This window comes from Fusarium fujikuroi, chromosome FFUJ_chr07, assembly GCF_900079805.1.
Source record: "Fusarium fujikuroi IMI 58289 draft genome, chromosome FFUJ_chr07".
Lineage (NCBI taxonomy): Eukaryota > Fungi > Ascomycota > Sordariomycetes > Hypocreales > Nectriaceae > Fusarium > Fusarium fujikuroi.
In genome coordinates this window covers 651,528-672,249 of record NC_036628.1, presented here as the reverse complement: position 1 = coordinate 672,249, position 20,722 = coordinate 651,528, and the positions used below count along the sequence as shown (strand labels likewise).

The 20,722-nt window shown below is 48.0% G+C and overlaps 5 protein-coding genes; all 5 read left to right on the top strand.

Annotated features, from left to right (window-relative positions):
* Positions 1-57: 57 nt before the first annotated feature.
* FFUJ_08899 (related to chromosome condensation protein (CrcB)) lies at positions 58-1,398 on the top strand (the record flags this gene model as incomplete). The annotated part of the gene is made up of 1 exon (XM_023580349.1): positions 58-1,398. One exon carries the CDS (start codon positions 58-60, stop codon positions 1,396-1,398), a length of 1,341 nt encoding a protein of 446 aa, XP_023433140.1.
* Positions 1,399-11,149: 9,751 nt separating this feature from the next.
* On the top strand, positions 11,150-13,639 carry FFUJ_08900 (probable beta-glucosidase precursor; the record flags this gene model as incomplete). XM_023580348.1 has 2 exons in its annotated part: positions 11,150-11,312; positions 11,367-13,639. 2 exons carry the CDS (start codon positions 11,150-11,152, stop codon positions 13,637-13,639), a joined length of 2,436 nt encoding a protein of 811 aa, XP_023433139.1.
* Positions 13,640-14,133: 494 nt separating this feature from the next.
* FFUJ_08901 (uncharacterized protein) lies at positions 14,134-14,640 on the top strand (the record flags this gene model as incomplete). The annotated part of the gene is made up of 1 exon (XM_023580347.1): positions 14,134-14,640. One exon carries the CDS (start codon positions 14,134-14,136, stop codon positions 14,638-14,640), a length of 507 nt encoding a protein of 168 aa, XP_023433138.1.
* A 2,565-nt stretch (positions 14,641-17,205) lies between these two features.
* FFUJ_08902 (related to transcription factor PLM2) lies at positions 17,206-18,825 on the top strand (the record flags this gene model as incomplete). XM_023580346.1 has 2 exons in its annotated part: positions 17,206-18,738; positions 18,793-18,825. 2 exons carry the CDS (start codon positions 17,206-17,208, stop codon positions 18,823-18,825), a joined length of 1,566 nt encoding a protein of 521 aa, XP_023433137.1.
* Positions 18,826-20,096: 1,271 nt separating this feature from the next.
* On the top strand, positions 20,097-20,390 carry FFUJ_08903 (uncharacterized protein; the record flags this gene model as incomplete). XM_023580345.1 has 2 exons in its annotated part: positions 20,097-20,151; positions 20,209-20,390. The coding sequence occupies 2 exons, from the start codon at positions 20,097-20,099 to the stop codon at positions 20,388-20,390; spliced, it is 237 nt and encodes a 78-aa protein (XP_023433136.1).
* Between the last annotated feature and the right edge of the window lie 332 nt (positions 20,391-20,722).

Sequence of the window (20,722 nt, the reverse complement as noted above, 5' to 3'; positions counted from 1 at the left end):
CTTCATCTTCATCTTCATCCTAGCGCTTCAGAAACGGTACTACATATTACGACAAACATGGCCGCCCATAGGCCTGTACAAAAACCACAAGATGCTCTCCTTCGACATCATCTCACCGAGGGCTGTCAACATGGCTCAGAACGTGGAGATACACAATCTCAACCCGATCCTGGGCTTGGAAACGAGAATCAAAGTCCCGATAGTGCCGCGGAGAATTGCGACTTGGACGAAATAGCTCCCATCGCTCCCATCCCGTTGCCAGACGGCTTAATCGATCATAGGGATAGCCTAGAGCGCATCCGACAAACGGAGATAGAACTTAAGGATGAAGAGACTCGCGTTCCGGATAAGCCCTTGCCTACCACCGACAAAGCCCTTTCGTTGACTACAAAACTTCATACCCACTCCTATCTCATCCTTTTCTCCATCATGGGGACGCTCGCCAGAGAGGGCATGACAGCACTGCTCGTCTATCCCGGGCCACCAGTCATCTTCCCAACTCTATGGGTGAATTTTGCAGGGTGTCTTGTCATGGGGTTCCTAGCCGAGGACCGTATGCTATTTCGCCATGAATGGGGTCCAGACACCAGAGGAACGGTCTCAGCCACGGATTCAGATAGTACAGACCTTGAGGCAGCAAAAAAGTCGCATCTTGACGTCAAGAAGACATTACCCCTCTACATCGGTCTTTCGATTGGGTTCTGTGGCTCGTTTACAACTTTCTCGACCTTCGTCCTCGATTCCTTTCTCGCCCTTTGCAACGGACTCGAAACTCCCTCTGCGCCAACATCTGACCGGAACAAAGGCTACTCGTTCTGTGCGCTTGCAGCTGTGGTCTTACTCACTGTTCATATCTCCTTGGGTGGTCTCCGTCTCGGTGCCCATCTTGCTATATTGGCTCAAGACATTATGCCCTCATTGCCCTATTTCTTTATGCGCAAGGTTTTAGACCCAATTGCAACCATTCTTGGCTGGGGTTGTTGGATTGGAGCTATACTTCTATGTATCTATCCGCCTTCTGACGACTGGCGCGGAAGTGTCCTGTTCTCCCTGACCTTTGCCCCTCTAGGTGTATTCACGAGATTTTACCTTGCAGTCTTTTTGAATGGCAAACTCCCAACTTTTCCATTGGGGACATTTGCTGCCAACGTTTTAGGTACTCTAATCCTCGCTGTGATCTGGGACTTATCTCAGATTCTTTCAAGGCCTTCCCTTGGATACCAGTTGCTTGAGGGTGTCAAGAATGGCTACTGCGCCGTCGTTACTACTGTTTCCACTCTCGCTCTGGAGCTCTCTTCTCTCCAACGAAAACACGCTTATAGATATGGCACTGTCAGCTTCTTGGTATCTTTTGGGTTGGTGGTAATCATTTCTGGTAGTTTCAAATGGACACGTTGATACCAGTGAATTATTGAACTGCAAAATATTACACTTCATCTATTATACAAGACTCGATCTTTGCATACTTGTTTCTAAATTCCTTCAGGTTTTCAACAAAAGAATAAAAATGATGTAGAAACATCGCACCGCCATCTGTGCCAATGAAATTCTGGTTAATCTTTGTATCTCTGGATCTTCCTGCACATCTAAAACTCCCCTTTACTGTAGTTGTTCATTTAATAATTCCCATGTTGCAAGTCTCAGACCTAGTATTTCCTTCTATCACTGGCAAGTGTCCGGATATTCTTCGTCTCCGATGAGCGGCCTCTGTAAATTATGCAGTTGTTGTTAAAATACAGGGAACTATCCCCTCACTCCCAAATAAACATTCTCACCAACGAATCCCTCATGCAATGTGTCATACGCTCGTGCTCTTAGATATGTGTGGAAAACATGTCTGCCAATTCGTCAGTATCCATCATGTCTTCTTCCTCTTTGCACTTCAAACACTTTACCTCGATAAACTCCAACAGACTCTGAACGCCATTCGGGCAGAGTTCATAGTTTTGAAAGAAGTAGCCTGCTTCACATCGATCAATGGTCATATCGGTTCCCAGGTCTTTATCGCAGACTTGACACTTCATCTGGAAGTAATTTTCTCGACACATTATTTGGGTTCTGGATCTGGCCGAGATATGCTGAGCAATGGTGTATAGTAGGAAGATGGTGTGATGTTGATCTTGTTGCTGCTGTTGCTGCTGTTGTATGCTAGAAGACGGCAACAACGCTTCTCTGGATATAGAGTACAAAAGATGTATCAGGTGCCGGTGGTGTCAGTTCTTTGGCTTGTTTCTGGCAGCGGCCCGGAGCTTTCAGCTTTTTGCATCTGATGCTGCTGGGGGATGAACTAGGTATATATATGGAGGTTCCTTTGTTCTTCCACCTGGAACCCGAACATTTCGCAAGCAGAGAACGTAGACGCTTCTGTTCTGAGGATGAAAATGCTTGCCAGATTGGCCTGGAATCCGGATGTCCTATAATGCTGGATATATTTTAGGCTGCCTTTCGATTTCTATTGTAGTCAGGCTTCGGTCAAGCTATTTTCCTGCTCCCTGTGGATGCCTTTATATCCAAATTCTGATAGAGCATCCCAGGCTCTTCGCGAGCTTCCTTAATGTTTGTATCACCCACTGCAGCACCAATTCTTTTCAGTTGCGTTGTTCAGCCTTTTGGTGATCTGAATCACGCATTAGACAGCCGCCCACTAATCTGACTCTTTTTGCAGAGCGAACATTGGTCACACCTTGCACGCAGAAATCATTACGGGCTTCTTTCCCCTTGAGGAAATCCCAAGTCATCCTGTGCAGACGCGAGAGCATCATGGTGTTGCGCCGTATGTCGTCCCCTTCTGATCATTGGTAACTCCTCTTCTACTCCATCAGCACAACAGCAACAGCCCAAAACCAACATGTGACAGAATCATTCTAATCACTGTAGCGGGCGGTAAACAGACAATCACACAGCTTGATTCGTGTGACGCTGGCCGCGATACCAACGACCCTTTCAAAGCCCCTGTTTTCACAATTGGGGGGCAGAATTCACAGGCTCTCCAAAGTCGCAATCTACACGTGCAACCATGTAATTGGCGAGGCCTCTTTTTGGTACTTCAGTGCGACCAAGACGCTGATAAAAACATGATTTGCCCATTTTGCGCAGCTGAATCATACCCCTGCTGCATGGATGCCTAGTGAGGCTTTCCAGGGTCTTGGTATTTTTAACCGCGAGCTGCGATTCAAAAAGCCTCATAAGCCACCAAAGGCAAAAAGGTGCAATTTTCCTTTATCTTTTGTCACTATCACTGAGTTTCTGCGTCACAAGCGCACACGACCAATCACAGCAAACATTCATCATGTGCACTGAACACTTTACGCACTTTTACTGCATGTACTGCAGTGTATGCATCAGGAAGGGATATGAATGGGAGATTTGTCAGATTGCTCAACAGACGGAGTCAAAGGCTATGGGGTCGTGTGGATACACGGATGATGGGGTTGTTGCGAGCGTGTCGGAGTATTGTCAGCAGTGTCCGCCTGATGATAGGAAGTGGAACAAAGTTACGCTTGACGGTGAAACCAAGACACAATTGGCCTGAGGGATGGCCGGGTGTATATGAAGATAATGTTTGATTGTTCTGAGGGGCAAAGGGCTTAGCAAACGACACGTCACGACCACAACTCTTTACAATCACCGATGGATATCATCTTCGACTGGCCATTACGGGGTATCTTTCTGTTTGGGCTGCAACATTGAGAGTCAAGATTTCATATTCTCTCTGTCATTCATTACCATCATCCTCAAGTCTTGGCTATAAATCCCCCTGTATTACGTCCCTCTCGGCCCTGAGAACACGAATTTCAACGCTGCCTAGTCTGTGTATCTCTATCCCAAACTCACAACATAATAAACTCATTCCCCTCACAATGTGCTACCACGTAACAGTCAACGACATGTGCTCGGTGTGCAACAACAGAATCGACTATGACAGGCACAGCCTGAGATGTCAACAAGCTTACCGTTCTTGAACAGGAGTCTTCGGGTCTTGTGGAAGCACGTATTCAGAAATGATATGGAATTATCAGGAAACATGTAGAACATGCGCAAATCCCGAGGAGCCGGAACTTCCTGGTCCTGAGCAATTTGTTCTTTCGCGCTTGCGCCCACTTTATCCAGGCACGGGCTAGAGATATGGGCCGTGGTATTGTAAAGATCCCGGTGGGAACTGTAAGATGTGGCTTGTGTAAGGCGTTTATTTTCAGTAATGGCCGTGCGGCATTCAGCTTTGTGGCAGTGATAGGTAAGGGTCTGTGCTGAGAACTTGTAACGTATTGTAATTGTACTTACTATCCTGCTACAAAGCCCATCTTGCGACACTATCGGGTTATTTTGGCTAACCACATTCCGCATCATCTGGATTGAAATATGAGATGAATCACTGGGCGGTGGCTTTTTTCCTATCTCAAAGTTTTATGATTAAGTGCCTTGAGAAATGTATTCTGGTAGCCTTCTCATCCCCTTCACTTCGCATCCGTTTGGAGTTATCTATATGTGGCACCATCCCAATCAAGGCATAATTTCTCTTTCTCAAATTCAAACACTCAACTTTCCCTTGAGGAGAACATAACGAAAGCCGAGTCAGTCAACACATCGAAATGTGCCATGATCTAACTATTCATTACATGTGCCCAGTCTGCGGGAACCGGTGGAATTTTGAGAAGCACGGTCTCATGTGCAGGAAGGCCAACGAAACTAGGAGCAGACTATTCGCATCGTGCGGGAATGAATATCCAGTGACATTATGGAATCAGGAGGAGATCTGTGAAGAGTGTTTGGCGCTTGATCCTCCGGTCGAAGTTGTTATCACAAGGCGGTAGCAGGCCGACAACCTGGGATTATTACATTTAGGAAGATCTTCTTTTAGCGCATTGTAACTTAAAATTGAATATCTAGCAGATGATTACACTCAGGTATGTAATTTCTTGACGGTCTTTACCTCCGGTGCCAGCGAATGGAATGGTCCGTCTAGTATTGCTTGCTAAAACAAGGCAGCAGTGCCAAACACTGCATTGCGTTTCTTTCACTCTCGATAAATGAAAGCTCTACAAAGAGGTCCAGAATCTTCTTGGACCAAATTTCAACTTGAAGATCTCTCCAGCATCGCTCTCAACCTTCTTCTTCCGTCATCCCACAAAATAAACACCCTCACAACCACGACATCACAACCGCTACCATGTGCGTAGCCATAACCCGCGTCTTCTACTGCATGCGCTGCAACAACGAGATCTACGAAGAAATGGAGTGTCAAGAGTGCCCGCTCTTCAGCCAGTACAAGCGCTGCGGAAAGACCGACGTGAACTTGAGCTTCAAGTGCGAAGCCGATCTTTGCATTCTATGCGCCTCGTTTCCGCCGGAGAGTCAGGTTCCCTTTTTGTCGCAGCCTCCGCAGGGGAGTACTTCTACTATTATGCGTCATTTGAGACTTATGTACGGTCGGCGTTGATTGATGTGAGTGTTTCCCTCAAGCTATGCGCAGCCGTTACTTAACTCTTTACAGGCTTTTACAACTGCCGACCCTGGTCATGAGGATGATTCATAGTCGAACGGTGAATCAAGGATGGATATTACAGGCTCTGTTACAGAGACATATTAGTCATGAGCTGCGAGGATATCTTGGCTGTTAGGAAAGAGACTAGATCGCTAACGACTTTGCTACATTTTGGTGGCCAATACCTCAAGTGAAACTGGACCTTGGGCCTGAGTTTGCGGCCTCTATCACCGAGACAATAAACCCAAGCACCTTTCATCCCACCATTCCACCTGAATGATTCAGAGTATACATACTATTGTTCTCTTCAAATCCATATGTTCACAACGTTTGCACAATCTGAATGAGTCGTGTTCGGCACAACAAAGCCATTATACAATTACTATCTCCATGTTCATGGGTGTGCCCGTTCGATTTTACGAACATCAAGACCAGTCACGGCCAGTTCGTCATGATCTCGACTATAAATTCAGCGCACTTTCTCTTCTTTTCTGAATCAATCCATCCTTCAGCCTCCAACTTCCTGCCAACTTCACAACCCAAACCTTATCACACACAGTCCGTATACAGATTTCCATCGTTACACTATTCACCAGGTGCCAAATGATCAACACCACTGAGGTCTGTGCCAGCTGCGGCAAGACCGTTGGCACGAAGCTCAATCGAGACAAGTGTCCGCATTACGGCACCACCAGGTGCAAGCAGGAAAATTTATATATCACGAAGAAAATCTCCGCGAGCAACTGCTCTAAATGCTCAAAGGATGGGAAGAAGAGTGGAAAGAAGTGAGTGAGGGCTCTCGTCGGCGTCTGGAGGCAGCAGTTAGGTCAACTGTTTTGATAGCACATTAGGCAAGATAGGAGCAGGTCATCTTGTCATGGAATTAGATAGTCACTTGCTCGGAAGGGTATTCTAGAGCTGGCTCTTTGGCTAATGAAACGCTATTAAATTCCGAACTTTTCAATTTTCCTCATAACCTCCAAATCTTTTCACGGAGCTTACAATCAATGCAATGGCCATTGGCTGAAGTTCTCTATATTTAGACCACTGAGATTTCGCTTCGGTATCAGATTTAGTGATTGAAAGTAAAGTGTCGATGTTTTGATCTCGGCCATACTCACCCGAGGAACCAGTGATGATATTCAACAGCACTAAATGCCGCTCGACTCACCTGCCCAGCGACTTCAGTGCTGAGCAGCTGCTAAAAGAGTATATAAACTCCCTCCCCATCGGTTCCATCTAGGCCAAACAAACGTCCGTAAAATCTCGGCAACGACACTAGACTCAAACAATCCGGGTTGGCAACAATCTTACCAAACTATAACCTCGTATTATCCTCCACAACGTGCATTGTCCATCACTACAAGATAATATGCCAGAAATGTGGCAACAATATCAGAACTGACGTGGATCGTCAGAAATGCAACAAGGCAAACAAGGGGGAACGATGTCTCAAACGGTACAAAAATGGGGGTGTGCAAAAGGAGAGTGAGTTGGGATGCAAGGTTTGCAAAGCTGCAAAGTTGAAGAAGCGATAGCCTACCTTAGACTGGAGTGTAGCTGGATATTTTCGTCTATAGGTTTGTAACTTTTCTCAGGTCCAAGGATAGTGTGCAAGCGTTTGATATCCTCTCATCCGTTTGATGATTGTCCAGTTCTTCGCTTAGGAGACGCTAAAGTCCTGTGAGTCTTTGTGGTCTCGAATGATTATGCAAACGTTGTTTCAGTCTTTCAGACTCGATAATGAATGTGATTAAGTGCTGTTTGAATGGGCAAGATTCAAACGGCCCCAGCAGAGCCACAAGTATAAATACCACTACACCCACCTCCATCCCGTCTCCAAGATCTCCATCAACCTCACCATCTATCCCTTGACTCTATACTCAAAAACACTGTATCACTACTAAGAACAAACTCTTCTCTCAACCATGTGCTTCATTCATACCACCCGGCTCGTCTGCATTAAATGCGGCCATCAAACCCCCGTCCCAAGAACAGCCCCCTGCAAGGAGGCGAACAATGTTGAAAAGCCGTGCCAGAAGAAGCGTATGCAGACGACTACCTTGATCGATGCCTCCAAGTGCCCCCAGTGCAAGGCCAAGTCGGCTAAGGCTAAGGAATGCAAGACTGAGGCGGAGGGCGAATGAACACTGCATGCTGAAAGGGGTCTAAGGCTTTGGAAATCACGACTAAATTGACATTGGGCTTTGGGTTCAATATAGGTGGATTGGGTAGTGAAGCAATCTCCTGCTAATCCAAATACTATTTGTTGACTTTCATTGATAGCCATGTCCGTGAAACATTGCACAAGTCTGACACGTTGACTCAACCATTTCCTCACCGTGACACATCTGGACACCGACGATAGAGTGAAAAGGCCACCGTGACACTCCAACCCTTCAACGTCCTTGTGCATATATAACTCTGTACCTCAAGCCCCCTACTTTCCTATCATATTTCGTATCTCTCCACTCACCATCAATCTACCATTTAACATGTGCAACCTAGTCTTTACCAAATACCGCTGCCGAGTCTGCGACCACATCATCGACCATGAAACCGTGACAGAAAGGTGTAACTCTGCCAAGAAATCGGGCAGGACTTGTGTAAAGCAGAAGATAGTGGCTTCGACTATTCATACAGATCAGAAGAATTGTAAGGACTGCGTTAAGAAGAAGAAGGAGGGTCAGAGGGGGGTTAAACGTAAGCTTTGGAGGTTTGGTTTTGGGATCTAGATAGACCATATTTCGTTAGGAACCGTGGGCATTTAGTGCATTACTCCTCAAGTTCTTGTCTTTGACGTCTCGGTGATGCTGTATGTCTTGGGCTGAGGGTTTGTGGATGGTTTTACCCGCAGTCTGTGATACAGAGCACGGCATTCGGTAACTTGACGGTTCTTCGGTGAAGCACTTCAAGATAAGGACTTACATAAACAGCAGATCAGTTCCTTTATCTCGTTTGCCATTAACTCTCTCTTTACCCAACTCATCAACTGAACGTTACAAATGTGCACTATCCACAGTACAGGCTATCTCTGCAGGAAGTGCTCCTACCTCGTCTCCATGCCCGTGGAGGAAATAAAATGCGCTCACTTTCTGGAGAAGAGACCTGGTATTTGCTTCATGACGACAAGGCATGATACCATCTATGTTCATGAGGAGGAGTGTTTGCAGTGCAAGGAAGCGAAGACGAAGGCCAAGGGCAAAGGAAGGGCGGACAGTTTATAGGTTTGCTTGGGGGACAACTTCACAGCTACTGTGTTCTTTATGAACTGATATCCAAACGATAACGCCATAGTTTGGTGTCAGGTTCGTTGTCTTGTTCGTATGACTGAAAGGCTCTGTATCCGAGCTGCTTGGGTGCCCAATTACCTTGTTCGGTCGAAACATTCACTGTTTCAAGACCTTGCCGCGACCAACCCGAATGCTCCTATGTGCTCATGAACAAACACATAAGATATCGCTTTTCACTCATATAAATATGGCAGGGTTCCTTACTTGAATCACCAACGTATCCCCATCATCCACAGACATACTCAACTGACACAAAGAATCAATTCACCACAAACACAAACAACACAAACCAAACATCTCCACCAAACCAAACTCACCAAAATGTGCCAACTATCCAGCACCGCTACCATTTGCGAATCCTGCCGCCATCTCATCAGCTACACCTCCAACAAGTCCTTCTGCTCTCTCGTCATGAGCCCCGTGACGAGTAGTCTGAGCATGAACCCCATTAATGAAATTGAGGAAAGAGTGTGTCTTGAAGAGCCGGAGGATATCAGTCGTTATGTTCCTAGTCACTTTTGCAAGCGCTGTGAACCAGATGGTAAGCAAGGTAAGGTTGAGGTCTAAGGTTGGAAGTGGAGATTGCCCAGCCCCGAGTTTTACTTGAGGCGGAGTTCCCGTCGCCGAGCCGGAAGCTTGTGAGGGAAATGAGGTGAGGCTAGATTTCATTGGGAATGGCGACCTTTGGGATGGTTACCCTGAAGGAAGAGTGTCAGTTGAGCCTTTGTCTGTTCATTGGTGTTCTTGGTTATGTTATTAGATAAATGAAAGAATATCTCTGTTTGTCTATCCTCTGCGAAACTGTGTTAATGAAGTGTGAATCTGAATCCTGAGAAGTAAACATTGTGTCTTGTCAGTTGCCGGGATCCCTATAATCCCTGGTCAGCACTCTAAGATCCACAACGTAAATCGTGTAAGTCTGCGATATCGGTTCTGTCTTAAACATCTCCATTGTTTTAACAATCAATCTCAATATTGCGGGACTACATCACTCACCGAAAGTCTAGCAGAATGGTTCCAACAATTTTATCGAGCAGGGATCGCCATGGCCCATTCCGAGGCTACTCTCAAAGCATCGTCATATCCGACCAACGATGAACGCTACCAACTTCCTTACTCAGAAATGTGGAGGTGTAATAATCCATCGAGTCAGAAATAACCCAATTTCTCCAATGTAACCCTAGAACCATGAACATGACCACGAGACTGGTAAAAGTCGATAGACTTTTCGGATGTAAACATAATCCCGAGTCGCCCAGTGACATCTCGTGGCTGTCCATGATGGGAATAAAGTCATGCACCTTTGCAATACTATGGCCGAGTATACACCGATTGAAAAGGAGCATCAAAGCACAACGGCACTTGTAAACGGGAGTTTAGACATCGTCCGAGATGCGGAACTTATACGAAGATATTAGTGAGAGCAATTGAGGTGTCGTGTGGCTGATAACGTTAGAACCCAGATAAAATACATTTCGTCCCGTCATGATGGCCTGAACGGTAACGACTCCGGGCCGAAGCCACTGTAACATCAGCGTCACCAGGCCACTGCACTGGGTCGATAAACGGGTTCACGTCAAAGGGAATTATCGTGGAGAAGGCGGGAAAAAAAGACTCATAACCTTGAATTTGACAGTTACAGGGAAGAAACCAAGGTCCATGTGTGATCAGCACCTGTTTCTAGGTATACAGTTCGTACAAGTTTCTGATTCCGATCTCCATTCAACGTTAATTTCTCCGCATGAACGAAGCGTGCGAGTCCACAACAGGGCCGATTTGAATTGCGGAGAAGAAGCTGTCTCCCCCAGACTCTCGACCATCCCCGGCAATTGAGATGAATACGCTAACTCAATCGACAAGCTCAGTATAAATCTTGCTGGGAGAACCTCGGATCCTCGGTCAGATAGCGGCCGTATTATTCATTCTGTGGAGTGGGAAACCTGGGGCATGACACCATCACCAACAGTCGGGGATATCTTCCATTGGACGCAGCGGCTAAGCTGCGGTAGATCTGAGGATGTGAGAGTTCGCCGATGGAGATTAAACTGGGAATGGCATCACACGACGGTCCTCACATCGTTGAAAGTGAAGGACAATGTTACTCCGCATCGTCCATGTGAGCTAGTGAGTCGTTTTCTCTCTCTTTTGTGCGGGGGAGCAAAACTAATTGAAGCCGACGCTAACACTTACAGAATTTTGCAATGACGCAGACACGCAAGTTTTTGTGAAGGAGGAGCAAGAGGTTGGACTGGTGATCGCCGAGGGGAAGGGAAAGTGTAGCCGGTGCTGGGGATATATAAGTTGTAGCTGATAGCCTCACAAAAAAGAAGAGAGATCATCATCACTGAGCGCCATTCATCTCTACTCTCTCATAATGGCTAGCATTCGATCTGTGTTGGTCTCGGGTCTCTTGGCCGCGGGTGTTAACGCCCAGGCCTATGATTCGAGTGATCGCGCTGAAGATGCTTTTAGCTGGGTTCAGCCTAAGAACACCACTATTCTTGGACAGTACGGCCATTCGCCTCACTACCCTGCCAGTATGTTCCCCAACTCCATCAATTTGAGGTGAAGTTATTCTGACGATTAACTAGACAATGCTACTGGCAAGGGCTGGGAAGATGCCTTCGCCAAGGCTCAAGACTTTGTCTCCCAACTGACGCTCGAGGAAAAGGCCGACATGGTCACAGGAACTCCAGGTCCTTGCGTCGGCAACATCGTCGCCATTCCCCGTCTCAACTTCAACGGTCTATGTCTCCACGACGGTCCCCTCGCCATCCGTGTGGCAGACTACGCCAGTGTCTTCCCCGCCGGTGTATCAGCTGCTTCGTCGTGGGACAAGGACCTTCTCTACCAGCGCGGTCTCGCGATGGGTCAAGAGTTCAAGGCCAAGGGCGCTCACATCCTCCTCGGTCCCGTCGCCGGTCCTCTTGGACGCTCGGCGTACTCTGGTCGTAACTGGGAGGGTTTCTCGCCGGATCCTTACCTCACTGGTATTGCGATGGAGGAGACTATCATGGGACATCAAGATGCTGGTGTTCAGGCTACTGCGAAGCACTTTATCGGTAACGAGCAGGAGGTCATGCGAAACCCTACTTTTGTCAAGGATGGGTATATTGGTGAGGTTGATAAGGAGGCTCTTTCGTCTAACATGGATGATCGAACCATGCACGAGCTCTACCTCTGGCCTTTTGCCAATGCTGTTCATGCCAAGGCTTCTAGCATGATGTGCTCGTACCAGCGTCTCAACGGCTCCTACGGCTGCCAGAACTCCAAGGTCCTCAACGGCATCCTTCGAGATGAGCTTGGTTTCCAGGGCTACGTCATGTCCGATTGGGGTGCTACCCACGCCGGTGTTGCTGCCATCAACAGCGGTCTCGACATGGACATGCCCGGTGGCATTGGTGCTTACGGCATGTACTTCACCAAGTCCTTCTTCGGCGGCAACCTCACCCGCGCCGTCACCAACGGCACCCTCGACGAGACCCGCGTCAACGACATGATCACCCGCATCATGACTCCCTACTTCTGGCTCGGTCAAGACAAGGACTATCCCTCCGTCGACCCCTCCAGCGGCGATCTCAACACCTTCAGCCCCAAGAGCACCTGGTTCCGCGAGTTCAACCTCACCGGCGAGCGAAGCCGTGACGTCCGCGGTAACCATGGTGACTTGATCCGCAAGCACGGCGCCGAGTCCACCGTCCTTCTCAAGAACGAGAAGAACGCCCTTCCCCTCAAGAAGCCCAAGTCTATCGCCGTCTTTGGTAACGATGCCGGTGATATCACTGAGGGTTTCTACAACCAGAATGACTACGAATTCGGCACTCTTGTTGCTGGTGGTGGTTCTGGAACTGGTCGTTTGACATACCTTGTTTCACCTCTTACGGCCATCAATGCCCGTGCTAAGCAAGACGGTACTCTTGTTCAGCAGTGGATGAACAACACTCTTATTGCTACCACCAACGTCACTGATCTCTGGATCCCTGCCACTCCCGATGTCTGCCTTGTCTTCCTGAAGACTTGGGCTGAGGAGGCTGCTGACCGTGAGCACCTCTCCGTTGACTGGGACGGCAACGATGTTGTCGAGTCTGTTGCCAAGTACTGCAACAACACTGTCGTCGTCACTCACTCTTCCGGTATCAACACTCTTCCTTGGGCTGACCACCCCAACGTCACCGCTATTCTCGCTGCCCACTTCCCCGGTCAGGAGTCTGGCAACTCCCTCGTTGATCTCCTCTACGGCGATGTCAACCCCTCTGGTCGTCTTCCCTACACCATCGCCTTCAACGGAACTGACTACAATGCTCCTCCTACCACTGCCGTCAACACCACTGGCAAGGAGGACTGGCAGTCTTGGTTCGACGAGAAGCTCGAGATTGACTACCGCTACTTCGACGCGCACAACATCTCCGTCCGCTACGAGTTCGGCTTCGGTCTTTCCTACTCCACCTTCGAAATCTCCGACATCTCCGCTGAGCCTCTGGCCTCCGACATTACCTCCCAGCCCGAGGACCTGCCCGTGCAGCCCGGCGGCAACCCCGCCCTCTGGGAGACCATCTACAACGTGACCGTCTCCGTCTCCAACACTGGCAAGGTCGACGGTGCCACTGTTCCCCAGCTCTACGTGACATTCCCCGACAGCGCTCCTGCCGGTACACCACCTAAGCAGCTCCGTGGCTTTGACAAGGTCTTCCTTGAGGCTGGCGAGAGCAAGAGTGTCAGCTTTGAGCTAATGCGTCGCGATCTCAGCTACTGGGATATCATTTCTCAGAAGTGGCTTATCCCTGAGGGAGAGTTTACTATCCGTGTTGGATTCAGCAGTCGGGACTTGAAGGAGGAGACAAAGGTTACTCTTGTTAAGGCGTAACAGGTTTATGATGTATGAGATATGCCCTAATTACCTAGATAGTAAATCCACGTTAATATTTGTTCAAAGATACTTGTTTCCTGTGATACTGTTGATGTGATAGTGGCTGACTTAGCTAAGGCGAAACACATAAGGGATGAAAGAAAGCTGAGGACCTTGATCCTAAATGATAACAAGGCTTGGTTAAATTTGTATAAATTTAGGATGTCTTTATTAAGTCTAGGATATCTTTTGCTTGGTCTGTTTTAATTCGTTATATTAACGTCTGGTATTTTCTTACTCCCTGAGGACATTAGAACCTAGAATACCTAAGGCACCTACCTTCTAATGGCAACTTCCTAAACTGAGCAACCAAGCACAGATGCTCCTGATAACGCTAGAGATGATCCTTCTCTCTCAATACTGTAAAGCGTCCATCTTCTACATTCAACAAGGCATCTCTTAAGTCACTGCGCGCGGATCAAAGACAAAATATATACCTCACCATCATCATCATGAGTCAAAGTATCCATCCCACCGACCAGGCGGCCAAGGAGGCAGGGGCTGCTCGATTGCTCGATCTCGCCTTCCACCGCTGGCAAACACACTTCCCCGTCCCCATGCCAGAATACCCTGCCCACCAATTCTCCGAGTCCGCTCTCCAGGTCGGCCACTTCAAAGAGGATATTCCTAGCGATCCTCCATCTACCGACCCCAACCCCAACCGCGAGAAGGGCGCGAAAGCCTACCTCAGGGTGGAGCGCGATATGAGCCAGGCCGGCTTTCGTTGGTGTGATGCAGAAGGCAAGCCCGTCGACAAGAACTACATCCAGATAACTGAAGGCCTTGACATTGGGCTTTTAAAGGAGGACCTAGCGGATATGTACAACATTCACGAGAGGAGGCTTGTGGCGAAATGGAACGAGGACGTCAAGGTTGCGACACTCAGGCGTGCTATCCAAAGATTTGAGGCAGCTGGACCGTCAGAAGTAGCTGCTGTACGTAATGAGGACTATCTTTAGGAGGAGATTGGGTTAGTGTTGTGCAAGGCGACTGATCCGGAGTGGAACTGAGGTCTGATGTGGTAATTGGGGGTACAAGAACATGATGACAGTGTATCAGGACGATTTGGCACTTCAGCGGTTAATTAACAGCGATTGAAATAGGACTAAGAAGCACTTTCGTCCCATCGGTTGTTCGTTTGGCGCACGAATTGTTTTGGGCCTCAACTGACAAGACTGCTCTTTGTCCATTATTTGATGAGTGATGAGTGGACAGTACGACGGCAGACAGTAACTTGCGTCTGATGTCCTTTGTTCAATTACTGAACAAAAGAACAGTGTATATTCACTGAACTCAATGTCAACACCCGATACGTGACCATGAGATGACTTGGACACCCCATGACATTAACTTCATAACACCAGATCCTTGAAAAACTATATAGAGTCGGCCACTCCCCCATGCTATAGTCCAGATACCTCCTCATTTCATTCAGACAATTACTAACATCTCAAACCAACATCAATATCACCATCCCAACCTGAGACCCAAACATCAACTAATACTAGATTAAACATGTGTATCAACTGGATCACAACAACAACGTGCCGAAAGTGTGACCACTGTGTCGATGTCGAGTACGGCGACAAGCTCTGCAAGGACTACAAGAAGGGTAAAGAATGTCGCCGAAAAGTAGAGCACAAGCAGAAGGGGGCTGATCCCTCAAAATGCTCTGAGTGCAAGGCGAGACGAATGTCACTATAAATCTTATACAAGGTACTTATCACCGGCTTGGAAGAGCTAACCACTGAGTATGTGGTAAGAGAAAAAGAAAAAGGCTACGAGTGGGAGGGCTGAGCAACAGGATGTTAGGCCATTTTCGGGGAGAAGAAATGAAGCTATCACCAACTTTTAAGTGGTTGACTAGCTCAGCTCATTGTTGAGCTCAGAACAGCAATTTTACCGTAAAAATGTCTTCCTAGACACAAATGATACAGAAAAAAACAAGTCGACTCATTTCAAGTTCGAAAAATTCCAGTTAGAATATCTTTTTGTGAAGTTTTCTCATAATATAAAAACGATGTAGGGTACTCTGGTTGGTATGGATCAAGTCGCGTACGTGCGTGTCGTGGCTCGATCTGTGGCGTAGGGCTGATCAGATAACCACTGGCGAGCTCGCTAAATGCCACATGGACGCGATTGACGATATATGTCAAGATATTATAGGTGTCATAAGTATCACTGCGTCAATGATCAGAGTGAGCGTTCCATCGTCTACGCAACACACGTATGTATTGGCCAAGTGTTTACGGAGTGTGCTGGCGACATCAATTGAAGCTTTAGAACCATCGACGGACCATTGAAGTTGATTACGGGCTTAAAGTCAAAAACCAACTCGAAACATGACAGCATTGATGTGATATCAAAGCGCGATGCATCGAACTTATACACGGTCCCAAGCCCATCATGAAACCAAGACCAAGACGTGCTGCCCACTAAACCCTAGAAAGATTCTTCAAAGGTGGATATTCTGCATAATTACCGAACACAAAAAGCAAGGCAGATAATCCCAGCCAGACTCTTTTATGCTTTTTATTAAAAGGGATTGGCCTACAGGTCTCCAAACGCGAGACCAGTCTCGATGGATTCAATGGTGGAGACGTGTTGAAGAAATTGGAGGTTGAACACCTCAAGACGGGAGGTTGGCTCTTAGAACAGTCCCGTTAAATCCTCAACGGCAATTTTTTACAATTATATTCACAATGTAAATTTAAAGCAGGGAGATACTGAGTTAACGACAGTATAAGGGGAACAAAAAAAGAAAGGGAGATCGGTTACACATGAGACATCAAACATGTCAAGCAAGGATCTCAAACGCAGCCACTATAACTCAGCGCGTCCAGCGAACGTCATCCTTATCGATACCACCAACACGGGAGCCCACATCACCACTCAACGCGCCCCGTCCAGAACCGCGTTAAGCACCTAATTCCCATCAACCTCGCTAAATTACAGCGCTCTCAACCACTGTAAAAACGCCAACGCCAAAAAACCACGACTGCTCGCGAAGAGCCCGCGTCCCTTTTTCCCGCGTAAAGCGGAGCATGTGCATGCCTCTTTAAATACCTCCCGCTACCCAACACGAGAGCCTTTGTCACAATCTCACCACCACCTGCACTGCACCACTTCCTACAATACAGAAAAAGGTTTCACGCTTGGCCGAGTTCTTTGGGACCCGTGATTCTTATCTGATTCATTCTTTTTATTTTACACCTATGATTTAAGTATACCTTCAAAAGAGAGAGAGATACTAGACCGCCTTTCGTGTCGTCATCGTTGTCTGATACCACGACGCCTGTTGGCGAGAGATTAAGACGGATAAGGGAGAAAATTGGCGGAAAAGAAAGATTCGATCTTGACTTCGAATTCTGAGCGAGTTTGACGTTTGCACTTTACGCGTGTTACCTGGTCTCGTCTCTTTCGTCTCTGGACGCGATCCAGTTCGATCTCGATCCTCGATCTACAACATCAGGACCCGAATACACCTCTGCAACTCCTACACAAAAAGTAAAAAGAACGCAAAAATGGATTCTCTGGGCTCATCACCTCGAAAAGGCTCCTCCGCCGAACCAACTCTACCAGCAATGAAGCCCTACTCCCTTGCGGGCTCCAAGCGCTCAGCACCGAGTCTCCTCCCGCCCTTTGAGCCGCTTTCGTCATCTCCAAACCTCCCTCGACCCGTGAAGCGACAAAATCTCGGTTCTGGCCGCTCCTCGTCGCGAGCTCACCTCAAATACCCTACTCCTGTTCCCACGTCGAGCACAGGTATCCTCTCGAGTTCCCCGCCTCAACGGTCCGCTACCGCTTCCGAGCGTGCCCCGCTCGCTATCGTCCCCGCTGTCGAACTCTCGGAAAACGGCGAGACCCTCATCATGGGCCGATCGTCCAATTCGTCACACTACCAGATCTCTGCTGACCGCCTCGTCTCCCGCGTCCACGTAAAGGCTCGCTTCGTCGCTGCTGCGAGTCCGCTTGAGCCCAGCAAGATCGAAATCGTCTGCAATGGCTGGAATGGTCTCAAGTTGCATAGCCAGGGTCGTACTTGGGAGCTGTACAAGGGCGATAGCTTCACCAGTGAAACAGAGGGCTCCGAGATCATAATTGACGTGCAAAACTCGCGTGTCCTCGTCCAATGGCCCAAGCGGGCTCTTGACCATCTCTCCGACACCACTTGGGACTCCCCTCCCTGCCAGGCTCGTGCCCAGGCCATTCTCCAGTCTTCCCCTCCTCGTCGCGCTTCTCGTATTGCTTCTCCCGAGAGCCCCACGCCTGCTAGTCTCTCTAGCTCCCGCCGCCTCCAGGCTCTGCTCCCCGGACAGCGTGACATTGAAATCTACGAGGACGATGCTGAGCTTGAGCTCCCTGAGCACAAGCATGATCCTACTAACATTACTGTCAGCATGTGCACCGATGTGACTGCCAGCTTCAGCAGTGAGGTCAGTGATGGTGAAGACCACAATCCTGATGAGGAGAATGATCCTATCGTGCACTCTTTCGGGCCTTTCGGCGCCGACATTTCCTGCCGGTTGGCTTCGATAACGACAAAGTCTCCCAAGGTGTTCAAGGGTGTCAAGCGTGCCAACCCTCTCCACAGCGCTATTGCTTCCGATCTGTTCGCTCCTCGTCAGATTCCTGCTCCTCCTCAGTCTCCTCGCAAGCAGCAGGCCAGGACCGAGTCCCCACTCTCGTCTCCTCCTCGAATGTCTTCTCCGACTCCGGAGATCTTCAGGATGTCCTTTGAGTCCCACCCTGCTGTTGGCAACCATGTCATCAACCAGCTCGCCTTCTCGCGTCTGTCTTCGACTCCTCTGTCCACCATCATGGCCCACCTCCCCTCGGAGGAGAAGCAAGACCTTTCCAAAGACGATCTCCGTGATGTTATCGAGAGTACACCCTGCATTGGTATCATCAAGCGTCAGGGCAAGGACGCAGCCGGCAAGCCTCTGGAGAGCGAGTACTACTATGTCCCTGAGGAAGACGACGACCAGCAGCGTCGCGCCGCAGTCGTCGATGGCCTTCGCAAGCCCAGCCTCCGCGCTTGTCGCAAGCAACACAAGGTTTGTGACATTCTCAACTTCACAATATGCACTCAAACTTACACTGTATGATAGCAATACTACTGGAAGCGTCCCAAGACTCCTTGATCCACCCGCCTTTTCACGTACATACGATTCTTCCCTCCGAGAGATGACTACATGATTCTCAAAGTTTCCTGTTTAACGGTGGATGTCTGTGTTTTTGCTGTATACCCCTTTTTATCACTTCCATGTTTTATTTTTACAATTTCTTCTTGTCCATGACGGCTCTCATGTTTCGCAAACTGCATAGCATCGGCGTCTTAATTGTATTTTTTATTTATTTCTGCATGATGGAGTTGGGAGGGTTCAACAAAAAAGGGACTGAGATATATGCCTTGTTGAGCATATAGAAAGGAAAGGAAAGGGCTTGGGGTAGCGTATTCTTGTACCTGTTTTTAATGTGTGTATGGTATGTTGTATGAGAGCTAAGGCATGGAATATCACCAATTAACCTGTTGAATCACGACGATTGGTTGCTTATGTGAGAAAGTCTTCCAGTTGGTGGATGATCTGATGAGCATCACGAGGTCAATTGAGAGTCTAGACTCTTACGTGCATGATTCCACCAACGAACGAGGCCTGTAGCCCTTTAACCCGGGGCACATCACATTGGGGTACCCCAGAGAATGCCACATGCAATCGATGTAACTCCAAACCTCACTTTCTGTCTTTACCCGGGGAGATCAACCTGTAGAAACAATGCCGAATAAAGACAGATGCATACCCAATGCTACAGCCCAAGAATACTTACAAATCACAGTGGAATACCCGTGAAGCACTGCATCAATTGCCCATCACCGCATGAATTATCATCATCACCGCATTATATCCACCATCACACGACACCCCCAAATCCCGAGGTCCGATCTCGTCGGTGCAAAACTCTAAAATACCGAGATAATCACGCCTCAGCCGTCACTTTTACATGCATCAGACCATTCAATTCGCCACATCCAATCCGTATCTCCAATCATCAGCGCTTGGGTCACCGAATGAATGCTAGTAATCACGCTTGTAAGGGTCGAGCTGAAGAGGGGGCTCTCTTATGATATAATTATGCTTCCAGGAAGAAAAACGTGTATAAATATGACAACGAGGTCCTGATTTAAAGGAAGCTGCAAGTAAGAAAGTTAAACTTGACTACCTGAACATCAATTGACTTTATTGTTATTGAGGGTAAGTGCGCTGAAGGGTTGTGATATAAGACATGCTGACTGAAGCTACAGCAACTCACATACCAACAAACCACTAACTACCTATATCAACATTTACCTCGTCATCACAAGCACAACATCAAACCTACAACCCAATTACTCAAAATAACATCATCATTCACAATGGATCGCCAACCAACAGCCATCTCGACATCCCACACAACCCCTCCCTCAGAAGGTACACAGCACAGCTACACGCTTCCAATTCTGCACAAGCTGACTTCGTCATCTGCAGCTCCGACTTCTCCATCCGCCCAAGCCGGTGCCGACCGATGCATGCGCCACACGAATAGCTGGACGCCCTCCATCCAGCGACGCCAGAGCTGGAGCCCAGAGGAGCAGAAGCATGAGATGCACATGAACAAGATTGGGCAGGTTACTACAGGTCCTGGTTTTACAGAGCGAGAGGGCTCTTAGATCAAAAAGACATAGCAAGGACAAAAGGGAAATTGTAATTGTACGGAACACTCAATGTAATGGGCATGGAAAACACAAGGATACGAAATGGTCACGGGCATTGTACACTACAAATTGGCTACCAAAAAGAAAAGCCCAAGAATGAACACAATTGTTATAACTTATAATAAACGAATGTCATGGTAATCATGGCTATCGAACGATGCAGGTTGATGTGCCGAGGTATCTTGACTCCGTAGCTCCGTGTTTCATGCTCCGCTGAATGCGTCCCACATGCAAACTTCCAACAAAGAAAACAGGCTGTCATATCATAAACGCTTGGGATGGCTGAT